Raw genomic sequence first — 20,111 nt, 5'->3', positions numbered from 1 at the left:
TATATATATTTTTCCATTTTTTGCTAAAATGTATATGACTGCCAATTATGCTTACCATCATGTTACCCTTAGCTGACTTCCTTGCTAAATTCAATTTCTTGGTAAGTTGTTTCAATCTCTGCTTACTTCCACAAACATTACTGGCTATGTTTCTCTCTAACCTGCATCTTCTTCTTAATTTCTTTATTTCTCTATTATAATATAGTGTGTTTTTACCATTCCTCAAAATTACTTTAACATTTCCAACACTACCATATTTTAACATGGACCCTGGCAGTGAAATGCGTATTTTTTCCTGAATTTTAATACATTGTTATACAATAGCAAAACATAGTACATCAGGCAAGTTGGCCAAGCGGTCAGAAGCGTGCGTCTGTGAGCTTGCATCCGAGAGACAGTGGGTTCGAATCCCACTGTCGGCAGCCCTGAAGATGGTTTTCCATGGTTTCCCATTTTCACACCAGGCAAATGCTGGGGCTGTACCTTAATTAATCATGGCCACTTCCTTCCAACTCCTAGGCCTTTCATATCCCATCGTCGCCATAAGACCTATCTGTGCCGGCGCAACGTAAAGCCACTAACAAAAAAAAACATAGTACATACCTGATTTTTGTATCATATGAAGATGTCAAGCCATCCAAAACGAAGATGTTAATCAACATACATACATACATGCATTATCATTATAGACTGTTATACCTTTCAGCGTTCAGTCTGCAAGCTTCTGTGAATTTACTAAACGTTGCCACAATCCTCGATTTGCAACTAGTGTTGTGGCCTCATTGAGTTCTATACCTTTTATTTTTAAATCGTTAGAAACTGAGTCTAACCATCGTCATCTTGGTCTCCCTCTACTTCTCTTACCCTCCATAGCAGAGTCCATTATTCTCCTAGGTAACCTATCCTCCTCCATTCGCCTCACATGACCCCACCACCGAAGCCGGTTTATGCGTACAGCTTCATCCATAGAGTTCATTCCTAAGTTAGCTTTTATCTCCTCATTCCGAGTACCCTCCTGCCATTGTTCCCAGCTGTTTGTACCAGCAATCATTCTTGCTACTTTCATGTGTGTTACTTCTAACTTATGAATAAGATATCCTGAGTCCACCCAACTTTCGCTCCCGTAAAGCAAAGTTGGTCTGAAAACAGTCCGATGTAAAGATAGTTTAGTCTGGGAGCTGACTTCCTTCTTACAGAATACTGCTGATCGCAACTGCGAGCTCACTGCATTAGCTTTACTACACCTTGATTCAATCTCACTTACTATATTACCATCCTGGGAGAACACACAACCTAAATACTTGAAATTATCGACCTGTTCTAGCTTTGTATCACCAATCTGACATTCAATTCTGTTGAATTTCTTACCAACTGACATCAATTTAGTCTTCGAGAGGCTAATTTTCATACCATACTCATTGCACCTATTTTCAAGTTCCAAGATATTAGACTGCAGGCTTTCGGCACAGTCTGCCATTAAGACCAAGTCGTCAGCATAGGCCAAACTGCTTACTATATTTCCACCTAACTGAATCCCTTCCTGCCATTTTATACCTTTCAGCAGATGATCCATGTAAACTACGAACAGCAAAGGTGAAAGATTACAGCCTTGTCTAACCCCTGTAAGTATCCTGAACCAAGAACTCTTTCTACCATCAATTCTCACTGAAGCCCAATTGTCAATATAAATGCCTTTGATTGATTTTAATAATCTACCTTTAATTCCACAGTCCCCCAGTATAATGAACATCTTTTCCCTCGGTACCCTGTCATATGCTTTCTCTAGATCTATGAAACATAAACACAACTTCCTATTCCTCTCGTAGCATTTTTCAATTACCTGGCGCATACTGAAAATCTGATCCTGACAGCCTCTCTGTGGTCTGAATCCACACTGGTTTTCATCCAACTTTCTCTCAATGACTGATCGCACCCTCCCTTCCAAGATGCCAGTGAATACTTTACCTGGTATACTAATCAATGAGATACCTCGATAGTTGTTGCAATCCTTCCTGTTCCCTTGCTTATAGATACGTGCAGTTACTGCCTTTGTCCAATCTGAAGGTACCTTACCAACACTCCATGCTAATTTTACTACTCTATGAAGCCATTTCATCCCTGCCTTCCCACTATACTTCACCATTTCTGGTCTAATTTCATCTATTCCTGCTGCCTTATGACAATGGAGTTTATTTACCATCCTTTCCACTTCCTCAAGCATAATTTCACCAACATAATTTTCCTCCTCCCCATGAGCTTGGCTGTTTGCAACACCACCAGGATGATTTCCTTTTACATTGAGAAGATGTTCAAAATATTTCCTCCACCTCTCCAGTGATTCCCTGGGATCTATTATGAGTTCACCTGAATTACTCAAAACACTGTTCATTTCCTTTTTCCCTCCCTTCCTAAGATTCTTTATTACTGTCCAGAAAGGTTTCCCTGCAGCTTGACCTAGCCTTTCCAGGTTATTACCAAAATCTTCCCATGACTTCTTTTTGGATTCAACAACTATTTGTTTCGCTCTATTTCTTTCATCTACGTACAAATCCCTGTCTGCCTCGGCCCTTGTTTGGAGCCATTTCTGATAAACCTTTTTTTTTTTTACATTTACAGGCTGCTCTCACTTCATCATTCCACCAAGATGTTCGCCTTTTCCCATCTTTACACACAGTTGTTCCAAGGCATTCCCTTGCTGTTTCTACTACAGCATCCCTGTATGCCACCCATTCACTTTCTATATCCTGAACCTGCGTACTGTCTATTGTTCGAAACTTCTCACTAATCATATCCATGTACTTCTGTATTATTTCCTCGTCCTGGAGATTTTCTACCCTTATTCGTTTGCAGACAGATTTCACTTTCTCTACCCTAGGCCTAGAGATACTTAGTTCACTATAGATCAGATAATGGTCTGTATCATCGAAAAATCTGCGAAAAACTCGCACATTCCTAACAGATTACCTGAATTCAAAGTCTGTTAAGATATAGTCTATTATGGATCCGGTACCCCTAGCCTCCCATGTGTAGCGGTGAATAGCCTTTTGCTTGAACAATGTATTCGTGACAGCTAAACCTATACTAGCACAGAAGTCCATCAAACGTTTCCCATTCCCATTAGCTTCCATATCTTCCCCACATTTACCAATCACCCTTTCATATCCTTCAGTTCTATTCCCAACTCTTCATTGAAATTGCCCATTAGCACTATTCTATCCTTGCTGTTGACTCTGACCACGATGTCACCCAATGCTTCTAAAAACTTGTCAACTTCATCCTCATCTGCACCCTCACATGGTGAATACACGGACACAATTCTCGTCCTAATTCCTCCAACTGACAAATCTACCCACAACATTCGCTCATTTACATGCCCAACAGAAATTATGTTGCGTGCAATGGTATTCCTGATAAAGAGCCCTACCCCAGACTCTGCCCTTCCCTTTCTAACACCCATCAAGTACACTTTATAATCTCCTATCTCTTCCTCGTTATCTCTCCTTACCCGAAAATCACTTACTCCTAGCACATCCAGATGCATCCTCTTTGCTGACTCAGCCATTTTTGCCTTCTTTCTTCTATAAGCCCCATTAATATTGATAGCTCCCCATCAAATTCCATTTCGTTTGCCAAGTTGTTTCCAAGGAGTCCCTCGCCTTTCAAATGGGAGTGGGACTCCATTACTCCCATAGGTCCGAGGCTTGCTTAGAATGTTCTGAGCTCAGTAAATTCATAAAGCAGGATGCTACCCTACTTGCACATAGTACAAGTGAGGATCTCTCCTCTAACGGGTTATGGACCACCGGTGAATTGTATGGTCCTAGCCGCCTGAGCACAAGGAGGGCCATGACTCAGAATATGTCCGAGATGCCCACTCCCATTCCATAGCAACTGGTATCCTGACTCTGAGGACCACTTACTAGGCCACTCAGCCGTTGCCCATGGTTCACGAACTAGGACGTGACTACAGTAATCCACAAACATGAACCATGATGTTAATCAAGAAGTACATTTTTACAGTATTTTAAATATACTAATCTAATGAAGAACAATAAAAAACTGTATGAGATAAAACTTTTACATTAAAGTTTTACTAATAAGCCTGCTCAAACAATCAAAATGAATCATTTAATGTGGCTTCTTAAGCCACAAATGAACATAATTGCATTTGAAATTACACAGGTTACCTATTTAGGAACAGTTTGTTTTGGTATAGTAGCCCTGGAAACATTGAGCCATGCAAGGTCCAACCTTGTACATCTTGCACCACCATCTACTTTCTCTTCGCGGTGCAGGTGAATCATCAGCCTGCTTCTCTTCTTCTAAACGATAAAATAAGTCCAAATTTCTGGAGAAGTAATGTATTTCTGTCGTATTCGGAGTAAAATAATGCAGTTAAACAACCTGCACTCGAAAGTGATAAAAGATAAAAAAATCTTCCCCAAACTCCCGCTTCTCCCAATAAAATATCGCAGACATCACTGTCATTGAGCCGGTGTGAGGATGTTTGTACAGTAACACAGCTGACAGATTTGGCGTGCTCAGCACCCAGCACACCGAGTTCTTCCGTAGAGGTCGTCAAGGAGAAACTATCCTCTTCATTGTTTAAGTTTGAACTCCTTGATAACGGCTGCATTCTAGTGGACACTAGATAAACTACTACCTTCACACAAGGGACAGGAACTGTATGGGATACGTGCAGCTGCCTATAAACACGTGCGAAAATCACGCCCGCATGGTATAGGGGAACCATCCACAACCAGGAAAGCAGTGCGCCTGTATCCCGTACGGGCATGGTGTTGAAAGTGTTAGACCTGTCCCATAGGCTGTTTACATTCTTACTTACTATTTCCACTGATCATAATTACTTTTAAAACATTTCCTCATCCCTGTCTTATCGATGATATGGTACTGCCTTATAGCCCTTATTTCCAACCTCTGTTTCTATTGCATGTAATTCTAAATATGTCAAAAATAGCTTTGTAATCACTTAACCATTTATCAGTTCAGTTTGTCTATAGTGCCCATCTGGTTTTATCAGCGCCATGTTTACAATATGGTAATCTGTATGGTATGGATGTAATGTCTAGGGCCAGGATTTGGGCAAGTGCTCTTGGATTTGAAGTAAGGTACCATCCCAGTATTACTGAACAGTGGGGAATACTGTATCCTGGGAGAAAATCACACTTAGTACAACCACAACATTAACATTTTTTCCCTCCAATGTGAAAAATAACAAACAGTTTTCCACAGAAATTGCAATTATATCATTTTACCAAAAGATGAACCGAGTGAAAAATGTTCAAAATTTTTTTTGTGCAACTTTTGTTAGATGTACTTTTTCTGGAAATGTGTACAAAATCATTTAAATTTTTTTTCTAGCTTTTCCACACATGTACCTACTTTTCTTCCTGTGAATTTAGTGTGAACTTCCAGAAACAGACCAAAATGAAACCAAAAGTAGATTTCATCATTATACACCTTGTCCGAATGAAATAGGCTTTAGCTGAAATTTTAAAATGTACAGGCAGAAATATATATATATATTCATAAAATACTGTGTGTACCATTGTTCTGTAATCTTTTTTTTGTAATTTTTTAAACCTTTCTCTGCCAAATGGAAGTTAAAATTTTTATTTCACCTGAGGTTTTCTTTTTCCTTTCAGGTCTGAACAGATCAGCATTTGATAATAAGACAGTCAGCTTCGAGGAACACATTAAATGTGAACACAACATGTGGCATTATCTGTATTTCATAGTCTTAGTGAAAGTTAAAGATCCAACAGAATTCACAGGTCCAGAAAGCTACGTTTATGCTATGGTGAAGGTAAATTTTAAAATAAATTTATTTTAGTTGAGCACGATCATGTGAATGCCAATAATAGTTGACTTGAGACAAATTTGCCTATGTTGGGAATTATTTATTGTAAATTGATGTGCATCTTTTCTGTTTGGATTTCATTGGGTATGCCTGGGGATAGTGATACTAATGAATTGCGGGATGCCTACCTGTCGTAAGAGGTGACTAAAAGGGGCTACACCTCCTGAGGGTGGGGGGACACAGATGAAGAATACACCCTCCGTATCCCCTGCCTGTCGTAAGAGGTGCTAAAAGGGGCGACCTAGGCGTGGAAATGGATTGCAGCTTTGGAACCATGTGTTGAACCCCGTGTGGATAGGAGAGTTTGAATACATCTGCAGGTAATCCCTGCCTGTCGTAGAAGGCAACTAAAAGGGTCATGTGACCATCAGTCCCCTCTTTATTTCTTATGAGGGTTCATTCTAGACTGAATCAAATTTGTTGTGTGTGCTGTTTGGGGAAGGGCCTCCTACATGTGCAAGTATGTTCACAAGTATGGCATTATCCCAAGAATCCAGTTGTGTGGGAGTGCCATGTACCCGTGCAGTAGTATCCGCCTGACAACGCAGGTCCCCGCACAGCCGAATGCCAGGACATATTATTATTAATTGTTTTCTATTCTCTTTTAATGTATACTTATCACTTCTGTACATGCTATTGCAGGTGATTTGAGGAAGTACTCATTTCCTCAGTCAGCCCATATTACGCATCGTCCAACATCAGACCCTGGGCAATACCTGCTATGACCAGATGGATATTGCCTTGGCAGCTTGGTTTGGCTACAAAGGCTTCTGATCGGAGTGGGTGGCACTCGGGGAGAATGATTTTGGGCATGGCTTTGAAACATCTTCAGCCCTCCTAGGGTGCTCCGCCACCCAAGTCTTTGACATTTGATTTCCTCAGTGGGACAGTCCTCTGAGAACAAGCGCAGTGTGTTAGTTTGGGTTCCAGCTTCCCTAGATTCCTGGTTGCTTCCAGAACTGATGGGTACAATTTTAAGCTGGTGAAGTCCATCTTGTTCGTTAGACACATTGAAGTTGTCTACAGCGAACTGGAAGATTTACAGAAAATGCGCAGTGGTAGTTTGTTGCTCAAGACTCGCACTTCACATCAAGGTGATCAGTTGTTCAAGTGCGACCACTTTGGCAAAATGCCCGTCACAGTGGGAGAGCACAAAACCTTGAATCTGGTTCGTGGAGTTATCTTCCACCGTGATCTCATCTTGAACACTGACGACGAGTTGATGGAAGACATGAAGCACTGTGGCATGACACACATCAGGTGCATTACGCGCAAATTCAGTGGTGAAGACATTGCCATGGGTGCGTTCATAGTCTCCTTCAAATTGTCAGTGATGCCAGAAAAACTCAAGGTTACAATGTATCGTGATGTGAGGCCGAACATTATGCCTCCCATACTGTGCTATCAGTGCCAAAGTTTCGGACACATGGTATCTCATCGTTCGAATCAGTCTGTGTGTGGTACATGTGGAAGAGGAGCTCATGGCGCAGAGGAGTTCACACCTCATTACAGGTGCACTAACTGCCCTGGCCTTCATTCTCCTTGAGATTGGAATTTTCTGGTATATCTTGGTGGTCATAGGATATAAACTTCATGGTTCTGATCCGTATTAAATTGTAATCACAATATAATTATTAAATTAATGTTGTAATGGTCCACCTTTCAGTACTATAATTATAGTACTATATTATACTATAATTATAGTACTATATTATACTATAATTATAGTATTGAAAGGTGGACCATTACAACATTAATTTAATAATTATATCTTGGTGAGAAGAAGATCCAGGAAATCAAGATCCTCGATGGTCTTTCCTACCAGGAACTGTTACAAGTGCGCCGTAAGTTCAGTTCTATGAATGCACCTGCCAAGACACTAAAATTCAGCATGATAACACAGAGTCTACCAGGTTCGTCATTTACATGAGCAACATATTCTCAAAAGATCGCTGCGCCCAAGGCAGCAGTTGCTCTTGTGAGCAACGTCGCAAAGAGTAAAAGCTCGCATGCGGGATCATCCCTGCCTTCGACCACAAACAAGTTTGTGCTGGCTAAGAAACCTGAGCCGGCATAGCAGGGGGAAAATACGAAGTTTCCTTTCCCCAAGAGGTTGGCGAAAACCGCACACAAGTCGGCGGAGGCACCATCATTGACCTGGGCTGGGAATTTACCTCTCAGCCCGTCTAAACATGAAATGAAAGCAGGGAAGAAGGATGCCCTTACCAGGCATTCTCTCACCCCTCCTGTGAAAGGGGACACTTGCCATTCATTCGGAGGGTCTGAGTCAGCGCCAGCAGATATTCCTTTTGAAAAACCTGCACACTCCCCACAGAGAAGGAAACCCCACCCCTGGAAAAAGTCAAAGAAGCTCAAGGCATTCTGGTGACAAGGTGATGCACTTCGAGCATTTATCTCCATATTTGGATGGGGATGTGAGGGTAGGTTAAGTAGCATCTCGCTGCTTATTACCTAAGAATTTTTTAAAAAATTCACATTATGGCACTATTACAGTGGAATTGTAACAGTTATGGCAGGCATTGTACTGAGTTGTGCCAGCTAATTAGTCAGTTTGCAGACTATGTCTGTATTCAAGAAGCAAATCACAGAGCAGTTCATCATATGATCTTCAGAAATTTTAGACTATACTCGACAGAACAAGATTATGCCAATCGGGCTTCCAGTGGCATTGATATTTTTGTTCGCTCTGATACCTACAGCGAAGAGGTTCCACAAAGAACCCAGCTGGAGGCAGTAGCAGTACATGTTTTGTTGCCTGGCATAGCCACAGTTTGTAATGTTTATTTCCCACCAGGCCAGCCTCTTAATATCAATGATGTAATTGATCTTATAGATCAGCTCCCCCCTCTATTCCTCTTATTGGGTGATTTTAATGCCCATCACCCATTATGGGGCTCTGAAATGCCTTCCCCCAGAGGAGGGGAGTTGAAACAGTTAACACATTGGAGACCGAGCCTGAGTGTGTATCGGGGAGTGGTAACAGCGCATACTGACCGCGCCCGAGGCAAACTTGGGTCCACGTATTTATTACATTGTCAACACAGCCAGAATGAGAATTGGGCGGAAACTATATATACCACTTTGTAGAGCTTTTATAACAGCTATACCATCCACTCATGTCCTTTGTCGTTGTTTTCTTGAACTTATAACAGCTTATTTTTGCTCGTGTTCGCTTCTACACTCCATACTTCCAGTCTTGCTTCCAGCTGCTCAAGGTGCTCACTTTCAGAGTTTTGTTAGTCCGTGCGAATTGTTTAGTCTGTGATTTGTGTTTGCTTTCATCAGTGGATCATTGAATGAAAGTGGAATTGTAGAGATGTTAGAAGCGATTTTTGATTATTGAGATCTAGACCCTGATTTCGAACTTCATTTTAGTGATGAAGGTATTTATAACCCATTCTGTCATATTCTACCTAGGTTTGATTTTACACTTTGTAGTTTATTTAGCTAACGTTTCATGATCTTCAGATGATTGGAGATTCATTCAGAAATAAATTAGTAATGTAGTTTTCTTTATTTTAGAACGAAGTGATGCAAGCAATGATAATTCAAAGGCAGGGAATGATTCACATTTGCTGGGTACTTCTGGTGATTTGGATGGGGTTTCTGACATTGTGCCAGCACCGAAAAGGCGTAAACATTGTGTTTATGGTACTAACACTGGTAGGAAGCCTACAGATACCGAATTAGGTTGGACTTCCACTGATTCTCCGCCTTAAGAGCCTATTTTTCAAGAATAATCGGGTATGTCCACTTCACTGGATGCAACATCGACTGCGCTAGATTGTTTTTCGATTTTTGTTCCTGAAACAATTGGTGAAACTCTTCAAGTCCAAGACTAACAGGTATGCTGCCTCCGTCACTGAAAAACTAAGACGAACAAGGAAATTGAATCCGAAAAGTTTGTGGAGCTTGTGGCGACCAGTCAAGTATGTGAGATAAACCGTTTCAAGGCGAATCTTTCAAACTTTTATTTGAATGATAACATAACATACATTCCTCGTGGGCAGCCAAACCATGATCCATTACATAAAATCTGCCCTTTCTTTGAAAGTCTCCTTCATGCATTTTGCTCTTCTTATGTTCCATATTCTAAACTAAGAGTTGATGAAGGAATGTGTGGTTTTTGTGGTCGAATTCAATTCAAAATGTACATGAAAACAAGCCCAAAAAATATGGTATAAAGTTATTTGTTGTTTGTGATGCTTTTTCAGGGTATGTTTTGAAAATGGGAGTCTATTCTGGGAAAGGTGCTGCAGACATTGGTATTATTCCACTTCTTACTAGACTGCTAGCAAACTACTTGGACTAAAGCCATACTGTTTACTGTTTACATGGACAGGTATTATAGCTCCCCTGCAGTTTTTGACTTTTAATGGGAAAGGAAGACTAAAGCTGTAGGAACTTGTATGCCCAACAGAAAAGAGTTGCCTCAGAATAACATTGTTCAGAAGAATATACAGAGAGGCAAATTAGTATTTATGCGCAGAAATCATCATCTTTGTTTGAAGTGGTAGGACACAAGGAACGTCTTGTTTTTCAACTTGTCACAAGGTGACCTCGTCTGATGTTGTTGTTCGCAGAAGAGAGGGCCCCGAAGTTAAATCTAAACCAGATGCTATCTTTGATTACAATGTGAATAAAACAGGGGTAGACAGGAGTGATCAGATGATAGCATATTATCCCTTTGGAAGAAAGCAACTGAAATGGTGGAAAAAGTTGTTCTGCCCTATGTTTGTTATGGCAATCACAAATGCATTTGTATTGTACCGGGAAACCCGGGATGTGGTTAACAGAAAAAATTGCCACCTACAACAGTTCATGGTTGAGTTAGGTGAAGCTCTTTTAGCAAAATCTGGAATAGATGTCCACCAGCAACCAATTTCAACTACAGTGTCCAAAAGATTGCTAGGACATCGTTTTATTGAGAAGATTCCTCCAACAGAAAAGAAAGCACAACCACTGCACACTTGCAAAGTCTGTGCAGATAAAGGAAAAGGGAAAAATGGAAAGTAACGAGAAAAGAGACATGCTGGTGGTGTCTAATGTGTTCTGTAGCACTTTGTGTCCCTGAATGCTTCGAACTATTCCACACTCAACCTCATTATGTGTAAGACTTTGCTGTCAGACATTTTGTTCTTGTTGTTGTAAAATGAATACTGTTGGAAAATGTGTGATGTGAAAAGTATTCAATAGATCTTAATGCAACTTTTTAATCTGTAAAATAGACGCTTTTAACCTTTTGATGATATAAATGTGTTACAATCACAACCTACCTACTATTTTCTACAATTTTTTAAAAACCTTCAAAATATAGCAGTCTGCCTGCCCACATGCCATGTCTCCATTGTGTTAATAAGAGAATTGGATTTATGCATTTTGAATACAAGGAAACAAACACATTTCTGCATAGTGCATGAAACCTTCTTCTGCATTGTTGCTAGTTTTTGCAACTGAATGCTTGTTCCACTGCTTCGGTTTAATGTACACAAAGACCTCTGTGACAGTGACCATTTCCCTATTGTTCTTACTTTGTTGAAATAGAAATCCATTGAGGCTCCTACCTTATGGATTCTTAAACAAGCTGATTGGCCAAAGTTCACATCATTAGCTGTCTTTAACGACGCGGATAGCCGGAGTGTAGACGACGATACAACATATCATACAAGTTTTTTTCTGCTCGACAAAAACTCATTCCTTGGTGGAACGAAGAAATTGAAATAGCTATAAAAGAACTATGTCACACTCATAAAGGCTATCGCAGGCAGCCTCCAGTGGCCAACTTGGTATCATTTAAACATTTTTGCGCAAAGGCACGAGTTCTTATTTGACAGGTTAAAAAAGCTTTATGGGAAAGATATGTGTCATCTATGATGTCACATACACCATCATCTCAAGAGTGGACTAAACTTGGACATATTTCAGGTGTACAATGATCATCCTTAGTCCCAGGAATTTCCATTTCAGACAGTATAGTCACTGATTCACCCATGGTTGCTAACCATCTAGCAAGTAATTTTGCATATGTGTCTGGTTCTGGGAATTACCATCATAATTTCCTGGCTCTGAAGCGGTAGGCAGAACGTCATCATCTCAGCTTTGCCACTCATGCTTCAGAGAACTATAACATGCCCTTTACGGAGTGGGAACTCCGCAGCATCTTGGCGCTTTGCAAGGACATGGCTCCCAGACCAGATAATGTCCATAACCTGATGTTTGAAACATCTGAACAAGAATAGCCTCTTATATTTCCTTGGGGTGTTCAACTGAATCTGGGTAGAGGGTGAGTTTCTGTCACAGTGGCAAGAGGAAATAGTAATTCCTCTCCTCAAGCCTGACAAAAATCCCAAATATGCAGGAAGTTACAGACCTATTTGTCTCACTAACTGTCTGTGTAAACTATTTGAGTGGATCGTGAATCACTGACTTGTGTGGTGTTTGGAGAAAAGAGGACGTTTTTCTGAGTACCAATGTGGTTTTTGAGCCGCCTGCTCCACCACCGACCACATGGTACACCTGGAGAGTTCTATCTGAAAACATCATTTGGTGGCTGTTTTCTTTGACTTGGCCTATGACACCACATGGCGATATAACATCCCTTCAGCCCTGCATCAGTGGAAATTTTGAGGTAACTTGCCGGGTTTTTTTTTTTTTTTTTCTTTCAAATTTTTGTTTCTGCATCTATTCTGTGTCTGAATAGGGAGATCATATTTGTAAATCATATTCAGGAAAATGGAGTCCCACAGGGATCTGTTCACGTTTGCCATAAACAGTATTGTTGGTGCTGCCGATTCAGCAGTAATACCGTCACTGTTTGTAGATGATTTTGCTCTGGATTAAAGCTCACAAAGTATGGCAGTTGCAGAGACAATTACAGCAAGCTGTTAGGAGAGTGGAACAGTGGACCTTAGAACATACAATAGCTTTCAGTTTTCAACTGTAAAGACCTATTTTGTTCACTTCTGCCAGAAGCGCACTCTTCACCCTCATCGTGAGCTTTATTTATGGGGTGTCTCTGTTCCTGTAGTTGACACTTACCGATTTCTTGGGTTCCTTTTCAATAGTAAATCGTCGTGGGGGCCACACGTGTCAATTAAAAGCTAAATGTGCTAAGAATCTGAATATTTTGAAGTTTCTTAGTGGCACTTCTTTGGGGGCAGATCGTACGGTGCTCCTACGATTTTATAAGGCACATATTTTATTCAGGTTAGACTGCAGCATTGCAGCATATGGATCACCAATCAAAGGGGTCTTGCTAAATTGAAGACCATCCACCACAGCGGAGTTAAGTTGGCAACAGGAGCATTCCATATAAATCCCATTGCTAGCCTGCTTGCCTTTACACCTGAGGCGCCCACAGTGACCTATGCTGGAAATTTGCAACAGATGCCATTTTACCTAAGCTATCCCTACGTATTCCACAATGTGAACCGTTGGCTGTAAGCTACTTATCCACGAGCAACACAGCTGGTTGGTATACCTTTGGATAGCAGTCACAGATTGTTTGATGTACCTTAAGTTCCTTGCCTTGTCAGACGACCAAGTAAGGTGCCTCCAGTGGTTAATACAACAACCTGACATAGTCCTGTATCTGCATACTGGCCCAAAAGGAAACACCTCTGTATATCGGAGGCTCTTCTTGTCCATTGTTGGCCAGTATCCGGATTCAGTAATTGTTTACACAGATGGTTCGATAGCAGAGGCAAAAGTAGGCTGTGCATTCATTGTCGATAGTAACAGGTTTCTTTTTCCTCTACTGGACACCTGTAGTGTGTACACAGCACAACTATGCTACCCATGAAGCTCTGCGGTACGCGCTGTCCAATGAAGGCCGGCACTTTCTGTTGTAAACATACTCCTTGAGCTCGCTATAATCTGTCGATGTATGTTTCTCTCGGCACCCTCTTGTGGAGCAGATCCAGGACCTGCTGGCTGGATGTTGAGGTGCTAGAATCAGAATTATGTTCTCGTGGCTCCCAAGCCATATGGTTGTAGAGGGAAACGAGACTAGTGTCCAAAAGTTAAGCATAATCACTAAACGAAGCCTGATAGGAATGTCAGACGGATTGCTGAACAAATGGAAGTTGAATCACACACCGTATGTCACACAACATGTCAAAGAAAACAGTGTCAGAAAACTTGGCAGTGTCTTCCACAACAAAATATGCTATTAATGGGGTGTATGGTTACCCCTAACGGCCACATATGCTTTGCAGTGACGTGGCATGCTCTCTGTCAGATGGTCCAAGAGCTCTTGTAGCAGTCAATCCCATTCCTCTGAAAGGGCATTGCGAAGGTCTTGGAGGGTCCTTGGTGGAGGCTGATGGGATGCAATTCGCCTCCCCAATGCATCCCAAGCATGTAAAGAATTCAGATCCACAGATCTTGCTGGCCGTTCCACATGATGAATGTCTTCCCCAGCCAGAAATTCATCCACCAGAGCAGCGCGGTGCAGTCGGGCATTATCGTCCATTAAGAGGAAGTCTGGACCAACCGCATGTCTGAAGAGTCGAACATGTGGTCTCAGTACCTCATCCCTGTATCTCCGAGCGTTAGCAGTGTTCCTTGGACCACCCATGAAGATGTGCAGATCCGTACGGCCATTCAACATGATGCCGCTCCACACCATGTCGCCGCCACCACCATACTGGTCCAGTTCCACGATGTTCCTGTGGTTATATTGGCTACCCGGTATTCTCCAGTTTATGCGCGACGGGAATCGTTCTGCAAACTGAAGCAGGATTCATCTGTGAAGAGCACATGCCTCCATTCATTCGTGATCCAGTTTCGATGTTTACGGCTCCACAGTAAACAGCAACCCCTGAGACGGCTGCAAGCTCCGCCGACATTTGTCTTGCATGTGCACTCCGATTTCGTCGGGCGGTTAAGGCCAGATATCGGTCCTGCTGTGGGGTGGTTACTCTTGGTCGACCTGGTACTGGCCTTGCATGTAATAAATATCATTTTTTGTCTGTATTGATGATATTTCATTGAAATAATAACAGTAAATTATTTATTAGACCACCTAATCAATACAAAGTCTAGTCTTGGATGATTTACATAAATTTGTTAACTAATAGTGGTACATGTTTCGCCTTCCCTGAAGGCATCATCAGCCATAGTATTAACCTTAAATTAAAAATAAGCGTCTAAATAACATGTAATAATGAAATGAATTTTAAAATCTTGAGGAGATTTGAAGTAAAATAACATTAAAGATAACAATGATGGTTTAAAAATACAATGTGATGAGATATAATAGTGGAAGTATTAACAAAATTAACATTAGAAGGCTGCTAAAATAAGTGCAATGGATAAAACAACAGATTGTTATACAAGCAGTAAGATTGCATAAAAATAAAGTTGATAGTCTGGCGGTTATAATGAGACGATGGCGAAAAATCGTATATAATCAAAGTAAAGAAGAGAGAATAAAAGTCAAAGGTTGGTCGAGAGATCTGAAGTTAATCATAATCTTGAAGATAAAAGACAAAAGTCAGAGGCATATGGTGAAGTTGTAGAATACGTTGGGGATATGAAGTTGTAGAATAGAAGTTGAAGAACAGTTTGTCACCGTCAAATGGTAAGTGCACACGATTCTACTTCAATATTTTCAAATATCTTTTCACACAATTAACTCTACGTTCCTTGCTTCCTTTTACAGATTCCACTATCATATGCCTTTTCAACTAGAATATCTACAAACTCACATCTTGCAACATTTGAGCATTACTTCAAATTTTGAGATGGTCCATAGAAATCCTATTTGAAACTGTTCTTAACTTCTATTCTACAACTTCATATCCTCAATGTATTGAATTTCATAGTAGGGACTAACCAAAGTCAAATTCGTCAGGTCACTGGTGACCCGAACCGATAATACCTAAGACAGCATCGAGTCACTTGTGGGCCGATACAATGTAAAGTTAAGTCATCAAAATTCACTGCCACAGGGAACATGTTAAGAAGTGGACAGACATATGCAAGTTAAATGAGTAACTGTAATGATGGTAAACATACTCATTAAGTTGTTGTCATAAATAGATGTATGATTGATTACTTGCCTGCAAATATTACCTCAATGAACATTGTATGAATCTAATCTTATTGGTTTTACGTCCCACTAACTTTTTTTTTCAAAGATTCTGAGATACCAGAAATGTTGTCTTGCATCATTTACTCGTTAGTCTGGTTAATATGCTAGCACAAGACTGGTGTTTATGAATACCTTCAAAAACCATCGAACTAAGCCTGCTACGTTGGGCTCAGAAAGCCAGCGCTCTACCGTTTGAGCCACTCAGCCCGGCTGTAGTATAATTTCATTCATATCCTATTCGACCACTCATGTTTACAATGCTAATTAATTTTTTTTTTTAATGCTTAATACATACACTGATCTTATTCTGTACCTTAACATTTGTATAATTTTAGTCAAATGATTGCCGATAAAGTCAATCTGATTGTTAGAAAACCGAACTCAATGGGTTCGAGCCCCACTGTCGGCAGCCCTGAAGATGGTTTTCCGTGGTTTCCCATTTTCACACCAGGCAAATGCTAGGGCTGTACCTTAATTAAGGCCACGGCCGATTCCTTCCAATTCCTAGGCCTGTTCTATCCCATCATCGGCATAAGACCTATCTGTGTCGGTGCGACGTAAAACAAATAGCAAAAAAAAAAAAAAAAAAAAGTTGTTAGAAATGAATCAGATTGTATTCTTTGTTTAATTATTATGGAGTTAAGTAAAAATTGGAAATCAGTTAAGTTGATTGGTTGATTCATTCACACTGGACCTTTAGTGGCCTTTCATTGTAGTCATTAGCCTCATTAGAATACAGTATGAAATGGAAGAATGTACCTGTTCAGAAGAGATCAGGTCCATAAAAATCAGGACAAGGGCGATCAAATAGGAAAAAAATAAAATTAGAAACACTGCTACATTCAGATGAAATCCTCATTGATATATTCCACTTCATGTCTTAACCACAGTGTAATAAAATTGTCAGTGTATGCTTTCCTGTTTCTATGCCATAACTCATCAGCTTTTGGGAGGATTACAGTTTAAATCATTAATTAGTTTGTTAATGAAGAAATATAGAAGAAAATCACTGTTGTTAATCCCATAAAAATGATATGTAATAGCAAGCTTAAAACCTCTATGCTTCCAAATAAAATTTGAAGCTTTACTCTGAAAATATTTAATGAAGCAGTAAAAAATGGATTTTTTAACCTCGAATAACATAATTTTTCTTCTTAAATAAATAGCAAAAATCACTTAAAAACAACATTTTGAGAATAATACTGACACACTGCAGAAATGCACTGTAAAAATGAACAAAATTTAAAATAAAAATCTCAAAATGTATTTGTGGTAAAGTAATGGAAACTGATTGTTGTTGTTCACAGAAATACTTAACATGGTAAGAAGTAATAATGTATCATACATATTGGTCACTATGGAATATTCACTGTAGTTATACTGCAAAAAAAAAAACAACCAACAATACCAATTATACAAAAATTATACAGTTTACTCTGAAAATATACTGGCAGAAAAAAGTTTTCAAACACCATGAAATAAGGAATGTAGAATATGGAAATTTTGACAATATATTTGTCAAGGTAATATATTTAATTGATTAAGGTACAAGACTACAGGTTAATATCCGCACGAGAAAAGCCATCGCAAATGTGCCCTGCTGGTCCATTAATAACTGGTGCAGTCACCTGACTGTTGAATGCTGGCATGCAAGCGTGCATGCATTGTGTCATACAGGTGCTGGGTGTCAGCTTGTGGGATGGAATTCCATGCCTGTTACACTTGGTAGGTCAATAGAAAGATGGTTAATGCCGGTTGTGGATGACGCTGGAGTTGTCATCCAATGATGTCCTATACATGCTCGATTGGGGACAGATCGGGGGACCGAGCAGACCAAGGCAACATGTCAACACTCTGTAGAGCACATTGGGTTACAACAGCGGCATGGGGGCGTGCCTTATCCTGTTGGAAAACACCCCCGGGAATGCTGTTCATGAATGGCAGCACAGCAGGTCGAATCACCAGATGGACGTACACATCTGCGGTCAGGGTGCATGGGATAATCACAAGAGTGCTCCTGCTGTCATAGGAAATTGCTCCCCAGACCAGAACTCCCGGTGTAGGTCCTTTTAGCATCCTACATTAGGTCCAGTTTGTCGACGCCGCAAACTGGTGGAATGCAGACGCTCACCTGGTCTCCTCCTAACCAGCACACTGCCATCACTGGCTCCAAGGCAGAACCAGCTTTCATCGGAAAACACAACGGACCTCCACTCTATCCTCCAATGAGCTCTCGCTTGACAACACTGAAGTCGCAGACGGTGGTAGTTTGGGGTAAGTGGAATGCACGCTGCAGGGGTTTTGGCTCGGAGCTGTCATTCAAGTAACTAATTTTGAACAGTTCGTTGTGTCACCGTGGTGCCAACTGCTGCTCGAATTGCGGCTGCAAACACAGTCCATTGAGCCACAGCATACGCCGAATACGTCGGTCCTCTCTCCCAGTGGTGCCACGGGGACGTCCGAAGCCCGGTCTTCTTGCAAGCGTACTGTCTCGTGACCACTGCTGCCAGCACGCATGCACAGTGGAGACATTCTTGCCAAGTCGTTCTGCATTAGGGCAGAAGGAAAATCCGCCTTCACGTGGCCCTATTATAGGCCTCGTTCAACCGCAGTGAGCTGTTGATACTGGCCTCTTCGTCGTCGTAAAGGCATTCTTGACCCACTCACAGTCACTCCGTCCAATCTCACAGGTAACTAACACTCTCTCACAGTATAGCCCGTATTTAAAGCAAATCTGATGTGCAGTGTCATGGGGCCGCTACTAGTGCCACGCTAATGTGATTTGTGGGAAATTTGAACCGTCATCTTTCAGATGTATAAACACGCCTATCAACGTTTATTAATCTGGCACAAAACCTTCTTGGTGTTTGGATATTTTTTCTGCCAGTGAAATGTGAATCTTTATATTAAACTCAAATAATGTAATTTTTCATTTTCTTCTAAAATAAATATTAAAAACCATTGAACAGTAATATTTGGAGAATAAACCGACTCCGATGGAGGTGAGCTGCATGTACCATTTTTACCTACTTGCCAGGCCTCCTGCCGAGGACCACAACTAATAGTGCTAACCGTTACACTACGGAGGCAGACACTCAATGATAAAGTGCCACAGTACCATGTAACATTTCGGGGTATGCCTATCAAATGGAAAAGTAAAACAGTAGTGATCAAACTGATCTACATCTCCCACGATAAGTCAATACACACCATCATAATGAAATGTATAAACCTCCCATGATTTTATTGTACATCTCGTGAATATTTGGTTTTAACACTTTGTGTTTTTCCTTCTTCGAATACCGGGCGAGTTGGCCGTGTGCGTAGAGGCACGTGGCTGTGAGCTTGCATCCGGGAGATCGTGGGTTCGAATCCCACTGTTGGCAGCCCTGAAGATAGTTTTCCGTGGTTTCCCATTTTTACACAGCAGGCAAATGCTGGGGCTGTACCTTAATCAAGGCCACGGCCACTTCCTTCCAACTCCTAGGCCTTTCCTATCCCATCGTCTCCATAAGACCTATCTGTGTCGGTGCAACGTAAAGCCTGTAGCAAAAAAAAAAACCCTTCTTCCAATTCACCTCCACCTGTTGTAGCCCTGCACTAGGTACTGTAGACAGTATGTTAACTCTCACAGTATATTGCCAGAGCAAGCCAACATCATTTCATCTTGTGTTATCCACACTCTTGGCAAGTCACCCTGCTTCATTTTCACTACCTTCTACTCTCTAGTAGACCCTTCCTGTTGATCCTAACAGTGCCACAAATACCAGTGCCTGAAGGCAGAAAATCTGTAAAAAGCTGTACACTAGTATAAAAATTGTCCATGAGAACATCATGTCCCGTATGTTCAAGACCAGACATCAGTTCTTTACAACTTGCCAAGATAGCCCATCACCTGGTGCTACCTGTGACTCACATTTACCAGTGTATAACCTGTAAGCGTTCCTGTATGTGAGTCGCATACCGGAGTTTCACTTCCCACTTAGATTATTTTTTACTGAGTAGATATTTCTTGAATGATAGCCTACCTTTAAATTTCAGCATGCTTGTATCAACGGAAAGATCTTGCCCACACTCAAAAATATCACGTTGTCAGTCCTTAGTTAAACTCAA

The 20,111-nt window shown here is 40.9% G+C and overlaps 1 protein-coding gene across 5 annotated transcripts in view; it reads left to right on the top strand.

Annotated features, from left to right (window-relative positions):
• Itpr (Inositol 1,4,5,-trisphosphate receptor) overlaps positions 1–20,111 on the top strand; it is a 1,013,977-nt gene that overhangs the window by 973,195 nt on the left and 20,671 nt on the right. For all 5 annotated transcript variants that reach the window (XM_067141353.2, XM_067141352.2, XM_067141351.2 and 2 more), the window contains one exon: positions 5,667–5,827. In XM_067141353.2, the coding sequence (XP_066997454.1) occupies positions 5,667–5,827 (161 nt within the window). The remainder of the gene's footprint in view (positions 1–5,666; positions 5,828–20,111) is intronic.

The sequence above is a fragment of the Anabrus simplex genome, chromosome 2 (assembly GCF_040414725.1).
Source record: "Anabrus simplex isolate iqAnaSimp1 chromosome 2, ASM4041472v1, whole genome shotgun sequence".
Lineage (NCBI taxonomy): Eukaryota > Metazoa > Arthropoda > Insecta > Orthoptera > Tettigoniidae > Anabrus > Anabrus simplex.
This window is presented reverse-complemented; position numbering and strand designations above follow the sequence as displayed.